Source organism: Myxocyprinus asiaticus, chromosome 17 (genome assembly GCF_019703515.2).
Source record: "Myxocyprinus asiaticus isolate MX2 ecotype Aquarium Trade chromosome 17, UBuf_Myxa_2, whole genome shotgun sequence".
In the NCBI taxonomy this organism is placed as follows: domain Eukaryota; kingdom Metazoa; phylum Chordata; class Actinopteri; order Cypriniformes; family Catostomidae; genus Myxocyprinus; species Myxocyprinus asiaticus.
In genome coordinates, this window is record NC_059360.1 from 16,958,280 (window position 1) to 16,972,028 (window position 13,749).

Here is a 13,749-nt window from a genome sequence, read left to right on the forward strand (position 1 = left end):
CCCTTGTGCCACCAAAACAGTGCCAACCCAGATCTCAGAATAGCATTCTGAGATGCTATTCTTCTCGCCACAATTGTACAGAGCAGTTATCTGAGTTACCGTAGACTTTGTCAGTTCGAACCAGTCTGGCCATTCTCTGTTGACCTCTCTCATCAACAAGGTGTTTCCATCCGCAGAACTGCCGCTCACTGGATGTTTTTTTGTTTTTTGTACCTTTCTGGGTAAATTCTAGAGACTGTTGTGCGTAAAAATTCCAGTAGATCAGCAGTTACAGAAATACTCAAACCAGCCCGTCTGGCACCAACAAACATACCACGGTCCAAATCACTGAGATCAAATTTTTCCCCATTCTGATGGTTGATGTGAACATTAACTGAAGCTCCTGACCCGTATCTGCATGATTTTATGCACTGCAATGCTGCCACACAATTGGCTGATTAGATAATTGCATGGATGATTGTTGGTGCCAGACGAGCTGGTTTGAGTATTTCTGTAACTGCTGATCTCCTAAATATATATATTATACACACACATTACACACACACACACCCTGGCGGCCAAAAGTTTGGAATAATGTACAGATTTTGCTGTTTCGGAAGGAAGTTGGTACTTTAATTCAACAAAGTGGCATTTAACTGATTACAAAGTATAGTCAGGACATAACTGAAATACTCAAACCAGCCCATCTGGCACCAACAATCATCCATGCAATTATCTAATCAGACAATCGTGTGGCAGCAGTACGGTGCATAAAATCATGCAGATATGAGTCAGAAGCTTCAGTTAATGTTCACATCAACCATCAGAATGGGGAAAAGATGTGATCTCAGTGATTTGGAGTGTGGCATGATTGTTGATGCCAGATGGGCTGGTTTGAGTATTTCTGTAACTGCTGATCTCCTGGGATTTTCAAGCATAAACAGTCTCAAGAATTTACTGTGAATGGTGCCAAAAACAAAAAGCATCCAGTGAGCGGCAGTTCTGTTGATAGAAATGCCTTGTTGATGAGAGAGGTCAACAGAGAATGGCCAGACTGGTTTGAACTGACAAAGTCTACGGTAACTCAGATAACCGTGCTGTACAATTGTGGCGAGAAGATCAGCATCTCAGAATGCTATTCTGAGATCCGGGTTGGCGCTGTTTTGGCGGTACGAGGGGGACCTACACAATATTAGGCAGGTGGTTTTAATGTTGTGGCTGATCGGTGTATAATATATATATACCCATTATGTCTGTAATTTTTTACAAAATACATGTGCATCAAAATGTGTTAAAAGTACACGAAACTATATACAACAGAGTAGAAAAAGTAGCAGAAATACCTTCAAAAACTCAAACACTGTTAACTGAACTGTAGTAAAGTAATCCCATGAAAAATTCTTAATACAATCTTGATTTGATTTACATATACAGTACATCCAAACTGTTTGCACGTTTGAGTATCTGTTGTAAACATAACTTGAATGAGCAGGAATCAGAGGACATTCCCCTATCTTGTGTTCCTCTAGTCTGAATTCAGGTCATTCACTCAGACTTCTTCTAGGCGCTGCAGTCACTTCAATCAAAAAATGTAAACACTGCACCAAACATTTATCACCTTTATTTCACTCCTCGGTTTCAGGAAACAGAACATCCATGATTTCTGTAGAGGGCTATCCGTCACCTCAAGCCCCTCTCTTCTACACATATTTTCACAGGATATTAAATCACATTGGGAAGCAGATCAGGTTAAATGGCCTGCCTGAGAAAGAATGACCCTTTACACCCACGCTGTGTGCTTTCCTGTGCTTGTTCACTCTCTGTATGCTCCATATTTAACCAAGCAAAAGCAGAGCTGAACAACAGGGATACGGCTTCAAAACTTTGTTTCTGTGATGAAATAGTTCATCCCAGAATGAAAATTATTTACTCATCCTCATGTCATTTCAAACCCATATGACTCTTTTGTGCTTTGGAACACAAAAGGATATTATTTTTATTCCATGCATTGAAAAAAACATTGACTTGCAGCTGTCAAGGTCCAAAAAGGACAAAAAAGTACCATGAAAGTAGTCCAAATGACATATTAATTTAAGTCGTAATTTACTGATAATCTTTCCCACAGGTATAACTATCTCGAATTGCACTGGTTGCAGCACAATCTCAACCAAATATCATTCTTACATGGTGCTAAGTTTGAATGTGGTCGAGGTAAATATTATCAGTGAATAAAAACTTAAATATCAGTCTGTTCCTCTCACAATGCTATTATATGACTTCCAAGACTTTACATTTAGCACGCAAGTATGGTACTCTTAAGTAGGGCTGGGTATTGATACAGATTTTGATTCCGATTGACAGGCTCTCAATTAGATTCCGATCTCGGTTTGATTTGATTTCAATTCATATGGGTACATTTCTGTTAAAATATCCATTTTGCTTAAATATAATAGAAATTCTTTCTCAGCTAATGCTTTTAATTATAAAGGAAACTTTTAAGCAACGCTTCAACTCTAGGTACAATTTGAAAATATTAATTTTACAAATTATATTTTATCATTAGTTTTTCATCAAATTGGTCACATTTTAGCTTTTGAAAAATGTTCAAATTCAGTCTATTCTATCAATGTCTTGAAATTGCATATATGTTGCAGTTGCAACATATTTTTGTTACATTTTTAATGTTCACTTGCATAATTTGTACTATTTACAAGTATTTACATTGATATGTACAGTAGAACACTAGCTTAATTGATGCTGTCTTTTTAAGACTAGCGGCATCAGCCAGTAATCGCATATAACGAGAGAAGACATGTGTAATTTCTTTAGCACATTCACGTGTGATTAGAATTAAATGTTTCTTTTTTTTTTTTTTTTTTTTTTAAATCAACAACTGACTGTAAAAAACAGAAAGGGAATTAAAAGAGACATTATTCAATGACATGGATCGTGGATCTCGTCTTTGGACGCACAGAACGAGTTAAACCAAATGTTTATTCTCAACATACAGTGAAAGGACCTCTTTGCTAATAACTTCTCCAGTATACTTCTCAATCACTGGTGAGTGAAATCTTAACATTTACTGGCCAGTGGCTTATCATTGACATTTTTAGTTGCACAGCGTGAGATTTGGTCGCACATGCGAGTGATTTACTTGCATTATAGAGCGTTGCCACATAGATTGAAAGATTGATCTTGGGATTTAAGATTCGATATCAATATCATTCAAATGAAGACCGTGGTGCATCGGAAAATTAATATTTTTACCCAGCCCTTCTTTTAAGATATATATATATATATATATATATATATATATATATATTTGTCCTTCGTGGAATTTGACAGCCCCTGATCACTGCATACTTTCAATGTATTGAAATGAGCAGCATGAACATTTGTCCAATTTTTTCCTTTTGTGTTTTTGGGAAGAAAGCAAGTCATATGTGTTAAGAACAATATGAGGGTGATTAAATGATAATAGAATTTTCCTTTTTGGGTGAACTATTCCTATGAGGCCTTTTCCTGTTATGCATGTGGTCTAAGCATTACTAGAACTAGGAAAACCAATGAGGTTTGAAAGCAGACATGGCTTTAGCCTTGGACCCACTTTTGAACCGTTACATGTAAATGTAGCTAAAGAGACTTGGAACACTATGTGATAGTTTTAGCCCATCGGTTCCTCAAACCTCAAATGTCAACCACTGGTGATTATCAAGGTAGCAATCCCTGAGAATTACAGCACACAACAGTAGCATGATACGTAAACATACCAAAACCATGAAATATTGCAATTTAATTTTAGAACAAAAATCAGGCATTGGCACAATATACTGCTTTAACCAATGCGAAATGAACAATAGTAGGCAACTGAACATCTATGAGCTCATATGCTGTGTTTCCTTGTGTTCCTTTTTTCAATAGAGTGCAACAGTGTCTGTTAACTTTTTCAACAGTCCTGATTCTGGAAGCGTATACCATTGATTAGCAACATCAGAGCTCACGGTAGGTCTGTCTTTAAAGGATTATAAGTTATCATTAAAATAATTTTGTCTAAAGAGAAAAAGATGGGGATTTTTACTTCTGGACCCCAACTGTTGTGCTCTATTGAACAGTCCAAAACTGAATTGATCCTTTGCTAAGCTACGCCCCCTTTGGTTACTTTTGCTTGCTCAGACAAGTGCTTTGTTTGAAATGAGAAATGCCATTTTGAAAATAGGCAACCTTTACATAACATCCCATTGGATTCAATTGGCAATTTTTGTGAACGGCAATTTTCTGTTAAATGTGCTAATAAAGTGGTAAAATGGAAAAATTAGGCCGGAATAAAGTGTGACATTGCAAAGCATTTTTATCTGCTATGTTTATCTTATTTGTATGTTGGTTTTCTTTTAAGAAATTGTTGAATTACACAGTAATGTAATTACAAATCAGAATTGAGGCTTACAATTTTAACAGTCCCGGCAACAGCACTTTACCATATTTTGGGATAATTTCTGTAATACCATCAAAACTCCAAGTGTATCTGTCTGAGTCCCGCAAGACTACATGGAACACCCACTTCATGACACATGTAATGTTAGCCAGCTGGTAGGTAGCTGTGCAGTTTGTAAACCTCACTCCCCTGGCCTCAAGAGGCACACTAGCGACTGACGCTAGAGGCTGTAGCCTTTAGCCTCCTTGTTAGCGCACCCACCTCCCATGCCAGAGACGCCAGTTTAAATCCCGCACAGAGCAGGTCAAGCAGGACCGGTTACAGTGGTGCCGTGACCCGGATGGGAGTGAGGTTTAGGGGGTGAGTGTAACAGTAGCCAGCTGGTAGGTAGCTGTGCAGTGTGTAAATCTCACTTCCCTGGCCTCAAGAGGCGCACTAGCAACCAATGCTAGAGGCCTTAGCCCGGTTCAAATCTCGCTTGGAGCAGGTCGAGTCGGACTGGTTAAACACGCTCACTACACATAATGTCTCCCTTGGATCATAAAGTGATTCTATTGGCTACAAGAACTTTTAAAATCCTATGCAATTGCTGTATGATTCATATTTTCTTAACTGTTTAAATATGACAAAGAATAACTTTGAAATTATATATGTCACATATCATATTATTAAACCGAAGATATAAATGGTAAACTGAATTTACTTGTTTAATGTGAAATTGTGGAAGTGCTTTTTACCGCTTGTACAATAAAAGATATAAATGGTAAAATAAACATATCTCTGTTCTGTTTTCTCCAGTTAGCTCACAAACTAATCGGTTAGCCTATTAGCTTAGCATACTGCAAGCTTCTCCTCTTAATTTTTATCACATTTCTCATTACTGTCACAACCTTGTGATATAGCGCAATGTTTGTATTCAAAATAACTTAATTCTAGGTATAATTAATAATTTTACAAACTTAAAATCTTTGTGGTTAGGGTGTACACAGTGTATGAATGTGGCATCCAACTGTTCCAAGAACTTCAGGAATTCGCTGGTTATTTGGAGGGGGCGTAACTTGTAGTGGGTGTGCAATGTTGTGGGCGTATATTGTAGTAGTCTTGCAGGACACAGACAGACCCTTCTCAAACACACTGGATTTTCATAGACTTTCATAGACACTTGCCTGACAACCAGCAACAGTTGCTAAGATATGATTGGTCAGTAACGTTTTTTAAGTTGGGCTTAGTGAAGGGTCAATTGTATGGCTTCCATTTTACAGGCTATTATTAATACAACAAACAAAAGCCATTCAAACTTCAGTTTTGGTCTGCTGCAGCAGTGTTACCACTGAGTTGCCTGTAACATTATCATTGGTTACTACCAGCTCAATAGAGTGCGTGCTGAACCTTCCATGGCTTTTGGAGCAACAGCAGAAAATGCGAGTACATGCCTCTTGAGCCTTCTGGATGCCCTTTTGGGCGCTCTCGCTGATGAAACAGTACAGCGCGGGATCCGCCACACAGTTAAAGCTAGTTAGCAACAGGGAGAAATGATAGTAGTTGAAAATTTTCTCGATGAAGGCGCAGTCCCTTTCTAGCACAGTGCGCACCAGCAGGAAGATGTGGTATGGTGAGAAACACACTAGAAAGATAACAATGGTGCTGGTCACCAGGTACTTTATGCGTGTTTTCTGGGAAGTCTGCGTACCTGTACTCTTGCCCACCGCTCGGAGGACTCGGAGGTACGACAATGATAGGATTCCCAAAGGAAACAGGAAGCCTATGTAAAAACGGTAGTAATTTATGGAATACTCCCAAGTCTTCATGGGATAATGCTCAAAGCACACCGATTGGTTAAGCTTGTCCTTGCTAAGCTCCTTATGGCGGAAAAACACGACGCCTACAGCAAGTTCCTTTAGCCAGACCACTGTGCTGATCAGCGCTGCAGCTCGCACCGTTCGGAAAGTGGTAAAACGGAAGGGGTAGACCACAGCCAGGTAACGGTCTATAGAGATACAACACAGGAAACCGATGCTTATGTAAATGTTCTCGTATAGCAGGAAGCCACATATTTGACAGAGCCACTCGGAGCCACTCCAATCGTCCCCCTGGAAAATATACTGCAGCCAGAGGGGCAGGGAGGCCAAGTAAAGCAGATCTGATATGGTCAGGTTGAGTAAGTAGACCCCCAACTCATTGTGGGCTTTCAGCTGCAGCCAGGCGTGGTAGAGCGAGTAAGCATTGGCTGGAAGACCCACTAGCAGGACTAAGATGTATGCACCTGAGAACAGGTACTGGTGAATCTCGTGGCTTATAGTGCAGTTGATTTGTTCTTCCGACATGTTCATCTTCGCAACCTCATGTTCACCGAATCTTAGTCGATGACTGTAGAAAGTTTGTAATCAGCAGATGTCTCCCATATAACATTTCATGGATTCTATGGGATGCAAATAAAACATGGTAATTTTTTCTATGCTAGAGTTGCGCTTTTGAATATACATGTATACAGGACAACCATTTTTTTTTTTTAAATCAATAAGAAATAGCTGCACTTCACTTAAAAGGGATTGTTCACCCCAAAATAAAAATTCTGTCATCATATACTAACTCACATCGCTCTAAGATCACATTCACAAAAACGTCATTCCAGTGTGGATGAGAGGCGTAAACTTAGTGAAATCAATAATTCTTCCATGGATAAAAAGAAAAAAGAGAGTTCTGTTGAAGAATGTTAATGCAACTAGTGACCAGGGGCTGGAATGCTCCAAAAAAGTAGTCCATACAACTCGCTATATTCCAAGTCTTTTGAAGCCATACGATTTCTTTATACAACAGTTAGTTTGGGTCCTTTGCATCTGATTGGACGAGAGGTGTTCCAAGACTGGACGCTTTACTGTTTGTATACCTCCGCTTGTGTTCGTGGCGTTCCAAACGTGTAAGTGCAGTGCAGATGTGTAACACCCTGTCTACACCGGACGTGAGCAATGCGTCACGTCAAAAGCATATCTTTCCCATTCTTATCAATGACGCTGTCTACACTGGAAGCATTCATTGCGGAGTGACACGTAGCACTTACAGTGAACTGATGCCCCTATTACTGGCATGCTGCAGAGCTACTCCAGCCACTTTATTACACAAGCTCACAGCTGATTGGTCCGTGCAGTCTGCGAGTCATTTAGAATGTTTATTCAACGCTTTCAGTCTAGACAGCCTTAAGCCGTTGTGTCACATCACATTGCGTTAACAGATGTGTCCGATGTAGACAAGGTGTTAAGAGCAGTTAGATGTGTGAATTTTAATTCATCCCTGTAACACTAAGGATTTAAACCAGAACGTGGCAACAAAAGACCATCTAGTGTGAGCTATGTGCGAGCCGAGTTGACAAAATGTGTTGTCAGTCAGTGCACAAATTTCTTTGAAGTCATCCAAAATTGTCACTCACTCTATGATCGCTTGGATTACTACTACACTATAGCTGAGAAATGGAGTCAAACTAACAGCTTCAGCATTACTGCCGATAACATACAGCACTCTTTCAAGTGTGATATTTCTTTTATACAACAGTTAAACAAACAAGTAAACTTTATTTAAGCTTTATTGAAGAACAGACCGAAATGTTGTTATTTGCTAAAAATTTTGCCCACAGCTGTAGCTCTCACCACTCATTCATGACTGATCGTGATGAGACGAGTTTGAATTTGCGGAAATGCAAATTAGAACTATGGCGGGGGAAACAGTTTCAGAGAATAACATCAAACTTTGGTTTGTTTCTCATACAAATCTACCTTATGCCTTCAGAAGACATGGAATATAGCTCACAAATACTATGGACAACTTTTATACTTTTTGTTTTTTTTTTTTTCCTTTTTGGAGCTTGACAGGCTCTGGTCAATAGATGCTTTGTTATGGAAAAGAGCACATTTCACATTCTTCAAAATATCTCTTTTTGTGTGTGTTCCAATGACAAAAGTCATGCAGGTTTGGAACGACATGTGGGTGAGTAAATGGTGAAGAAAAAGTGTTAAATGTTTTATTGGACTATTGCTTAAACTTAATTAGAAAAAGTATTCAATCCCTCTCATCATGATCTCTATCTGGTTCGGATTCATTGACCTTCTTACCACAAAAAACGCAAATAAAAAAAGGATACAGTATTTTTCCTTAAATAGGGGTGTTCTTTATATACTTTGGACATCCTATATACATCTGTAACTATATAATATAGTCTATATTATAGTCTCAGGAGTCTAAATCAGACACTAATTACTGATTTCTTTATGTTGAAATGAATGACCTGGATGAAGAATGTCTTGTGTGTGGGTTGAGTCCATCACACTGACCTATTCAAACCCCCTACAGGAAGATATATTAAGATGCTGAACTTGAAAATCTACAGAAGCTGAAGTTTAAAAAGCACTCTTGAATGAATAAAAAATAATCCGACTGTATGTCTACTTCATGGCTTTGAAATCAATGTAGGCATTTTCTGAACATTGAGTTGAGTCTTTAAGACAATTTATTCTTATATATATGAAAATAAGATGCTTTTCAAACTGTTCAGAGACCAGTTTCCTTAAGAGTTCCATTTATTCAAAACAGATGTCAGTTTAGCCATTAACTGATTAGGCAGTAAGTCAGCTGCCTATGTTTTCGGATGCAGCCCAAGGTAAAAGCGCTTCATTTACTGCTATAAGTAAATGTCTTATTCTCTATGCACTGTATGTACAATTGGTTTATTCTGTATTTTTTGAGAAAATGCAATTTCTAACATGGACATGCCATCAATGGTTGCTGGACTACTGTGTGTACTATTATTTTCTTCTTCCTAATATATTAACAATTTCTTCATGTGCAAATAAATTACTAAAATTTGATGACTAAACAGAAATCAGAAGAAACTGTTATCTACCATTTAAAATACAATATTATTTTTAGTTTTGTGTGAAATTGAGTAAATAAATTGCTAAATAAGAGTTTATTATCATTATTTTCTAGCAATTTTATGTTAATGTTATTTACTATAATAAATTGTGTGATATATCTGCATTGTATCGGCCTATCGGCCACCCTGCTCACTGGATATCGGCATCGGCCATAAAAAAAACCCATATCGGTCGACCACTAATCTAGAATGCAACAACATAGAATAGAATTGACCCTCTCTGAATAAACCACAGCGAGGATATGTTTCATCACCAATCCATTAGATTAAAATGGTTTCCCTGAATCTGAGACATGCACATCAACACAGGATCACACCTGCAATAAAAATGCTCAGACACTTTATACATTTAATCTGTGAAATAGAATAACAGAACAGTAAAAGAGTTAGACAGTTTGGATACTCTAATAGTTCCCCAAAATAATGAAAGAGTGAGACAGTGGCTCAATATGGGGAAGTTGTTTTTTTGGAAGAATCATTGTTTTTGTGTTTTCTGTGCCTTCTGAGGTTGACTATTTTATAAAAGCTGCGTTTCAAACTTAGAGACTGATTTGACATTTCAAGAGGGTTTGGCCCCTGTGAATGCACTGTGGAGCGGTTTTCCTCTATGAAACTTTGATATACATTGATGAGCCAAAACATTATGACCGCCTGCCTAATATGCTGTTGGTCCTCCGCGTGCCGCCAAAACAGTGCCGACCCGCCGAGGCATGGACTCTACAAGACCCCTGAAGGTGTCCTGTGGTATCTGGCACCAAGACATTAGCAACAGATCCTTCAAGTCTTGTAAGTTGCGAGGTGGAGCCGCCGTGGATCGGACTTGTTGGTCCAGCACATCCCACTGATGCTCAATCAGATTGAGATCTGGGGAATTTGGAGGCCAGGGTAACATCTTTAACTATTCATCATATTCCTTAAACCATTTCCAAACAATGTGTGCAGTGTGGCAGGGTGCATTATCCTGCTGAAAGAGGCCACTGCCATCAGGGAATACCATTGCCATGAAGGGGTGTACCTGGTCTGCAACGATGTTTAGGTAGGTGGCACGTGTCAAATGACATCCACATGAATAGCCGGACCCAGGGATTCCCAGCAGAACATTGCCCAGAGCATCACACTCCCTCCACTGGCTTGTCGTCTTCCAACAGTGCATCCTGGTGCAATTACTTCCCCAGGTAAATGGCGCACATGTGCACAGCTGTCCACATGATGTAGAAGAAAACAGGACTCATCGGACCAGGCGACCTTCTTCCACTGCTCCAAGGTCCAGTCTGCAGCTACGCAGCCCCATACGCAGCAGGGTACAATACACTGTGTTGACACGTTCCTCCCGCAACCATCATTACAATTTTCTGTGACTTGTGCCACAGTAGACCTACTGTCGGTTTGGACCAGACGGGATAGCCTTCATTGCCCTCGGGCATTGATGAGCCTTGGGCGCCCAACACCCTGTTGCCGGTTTGTGCCTCCTCAGACCACTGTCGGTAGGTACTTACCACTGCTGACCGGGAGCACTCAACAAGCCTTGCCGTTTCAGAGGTGCTCTGACCTAACAATTTGGCCCTTGTCAAAGTCACTCAGGTCTTCACTCCTGCCCATTTCTCCTGCATTCAACATGTTGACTACGAGAACTGATTGTCTGCTTACCGTCTTATCTACCCAGACCTAGACATGTGGCCTTGTTAGGAGATGATCAACATTATTTGCTTCACCCGTGAGTGGTCATAATGTTTTGGCTCATCAGTGTATATGCTAATATTAAAAACAATGAGATCAAGTATTTTTTTTTTTTTTCCAAGTTAAGTTTGGGTGGCATATAAGCCTAATAAAGCAATAGGCCACAAGAGTCTGCATTACATTAAGTAAATGTTGTTCTTAGGCACAATGTGATGTATCAAAATATAATTCAATAAATATGGTAAAACAGTAAGCACTTATTATTACTAATAATCAAAAAAATTCTCCAAGTTATTGTTCATTAGCCTAATTGTAGGACTGTTTGCAGTATACAATACTTCAAACGTAGCTAATCCGATCAAAATTAAGAGTCAGAGGTATCATATTTTTATTTTTATCACACTAAATCACGTTAAGACGTATAATAATTCTTGTGGCTATACTTTTGAAGCAGTGTGTATTTGAATGTTTATGGACTGGCCCCATTCACTTCCATTGTAAGTGCCTCACGGTAATCATGATTTTTTATTTTATTTTTTTAAACAAGGGTCAAGTCTAAATTATTTTCTGTGGTAATCAACATTATGTTACTAATATTGTCAATTGAGCTTAAGTTGTATTGATCCTGGACTATTCCTCTAAAGCAGAATAAATTGACTAGCATGACAAATTAAAACACAATTATTTTATATTTTCTTCTTTCATATAATGGATTATCAATTATAATCTAAAAGTAAACGTTCTGAAGACATATGCTGTTCAACATAGCTCACTTTGTTAAATATTAGGTGTCATTTATAATTGTGGACCAAACTCTAGTCTAGATCATGATGCGAAATGAAAGCATGTGAATGAAAGAGCAGCAGGATGAATGCCAACATCCCTCTCACAGATGAACCACAGGAAAATGCCTTAATATTACAAGCAAACATTGCTTTTTTAAATTTGTGATTTAATTACATTTGTGCTGAAACATTTGATGTATTTATTTACTATTAATAAGGGACACACGAAAAAGACATGCCTTAAGATTCCATGCTTTTACAATTGTAACACTAAGTATAGTGACTTTGGTATTTTGGTATGAAATATTTAGTATGAATTCTTATATATATATATATATAGGGGAGGAATCTACTTAATTAACTTAAAGTTCATTTATTAAATGTATAGTTTCTAAATGTGTCTAGGCTACCATTTTTCATAACCAATAAAATATCTGATTTTATAGAGCCCTAATCCTATGGATTTTCCTTCTGTTATGAGGATCCATATAGTTTTACCTGTGGTTCACAATGCTGTGCTGTTTAGTAGTGCACATTTTCACGAAGGCGCATGCGTTTCTCAGCAATCCAACTCTTAAATTAAATGATAAAACAGAGAACTCATTCTTTTTAATTAAGATGTTGAATACTGGGGGTTGATCGGGCCTCTGTAAACGCTATGCTGGCACGTTTACTTTCGAGATTAAATGTTTAACCTATATTTCAATTATGCTCCTTTTTAACATTCGTTTAAAGTGCACCTCTCAGTGTCTGATTATTTTCACAGATAGCCGAGGTTTCAAATGGAGATCAAAATATAGAGTCACTTCAGAAATGGTTTGCTTATATAGGCTATTATTATTATTATTACGTTACAATGTAAAATAAAAAAAGCAGAAATGTTATACATTCAATTCTCATCACTACATCGTGTTAGTTACGCAATAACAAAAATGTATTTTCCCGCCAGAAAAGCCTATACTACTGTAAAGTCATAAATTAATATGTGATTATTCACACATTGTAAGAAGCTTTTAGGCTCTTTCTATTTAAACGTCTTTTTTTGGCGCATAATACCAAGTTACCAGTTTAACAGTAGTAACAATTTTGGCGGAAATTATGGCTTGTTCTAAGGGTAGCAAGACAGTAACTGCTTTAAAGAGAGTGAATCACTGTACCTTCAGATTGCTGGTATCCAATGTCCTTTCTGAAGTGTGAACTATCCACATATCCTCTACAAGTTGCTACAGAGAGCACATTTATATTCGATTACTCAAAGCAGTGAACATCTTGCACGGATAACATCGCACGCTGGTTCCGGGGTAGTAAACATGGTCGGAAAATAAATGTGAAAAAAAAATCCCCTGAAATGTGTCAAAGGTTCTTCTTTAAGGATGCGCAAACAGGTAACTAGAGAAGCGCAACCATCCCACATGTCTTCCCCCTCAGGCTGCGTCTACAATTCTAGTGAGCTGCCTGCGAAGCCAGCATTTTTAGGCGTCATAAACGCGTGTCAGTTAAACCAAGTGTGCTGTATGCTGAGCTGACTCGGAATGCGCCTATGATGTCCAAAATGCTGTCTAGGTTGGCAGCTTACTGGGTTTTGAGACATAGTCAAGTTCAGTGTTGGGTGTAATGTATTACTAAGTAATTAATTACTGTAATTATAATACTTTTTCATTGGAAAAAAAAAAAAAAAAAGGTAAGGGATTACTCTTAACTTTTCAGTAATTTAATTAGTCACTGCTGATGTAATCCTGTTAAATACTGTATAGACTCTAGACAATTCTATATAAAACAATAGTGAATTTAAAATCGAAATTTAACGTCTAATGTTAAAATGTATGTTTTCTAATATAACACTGCCCCCTTAAATTATTTGGCCAGTTTATGAATAAACAGTTTTATGTCTATTCTTGTATTTTTCATCTGGTCAAGGTTGATCATGGTTTTAGAATCAGAATCAGAATCAG

The 13,749-nt window shown here is 38.1% G+C and overlaps 1 protein-coding gene across 1 annotated transcript; it reads right to left on the reverse strand.

The window, feature by feature from the left end:
* Positions 1-1,184: 1,184 nt before the first annotated feature.
* LOC127454797 (ovarian cancer G-protein coupled receptor 1) lies at positions 1,185-13,217 on the reverse strand. Its single transcript, XM_051722213.1, has 2 exons — positions 12,955-13,217; positions 1,185-6,830 (listed from the first exon to the last, which is right to left on the reverse strand). Exon 2 carries the CDS (start codon positions 6,739-6,741, stop codon positions 5,704-5,706), a length of 1,038 nt encoding a protein of 345 aa, XP_051578173.1. The 5' UTR covers positions 6,742-6,830; positions 12,955-13,217; the 3' UTR covers positions 1,185-5,703.
* Positions 13,218-13,749: the final 532 nt, after the last annotated feature.

Coding starts and splice junctions, on each gene's coding strand:
- LOC127454797 (XM_051722213.1), bottom strand. CDS start 6,741: ATGAACATGTCGGAAGAACAAATCAACTGCACTATAAGCCACGAGATT.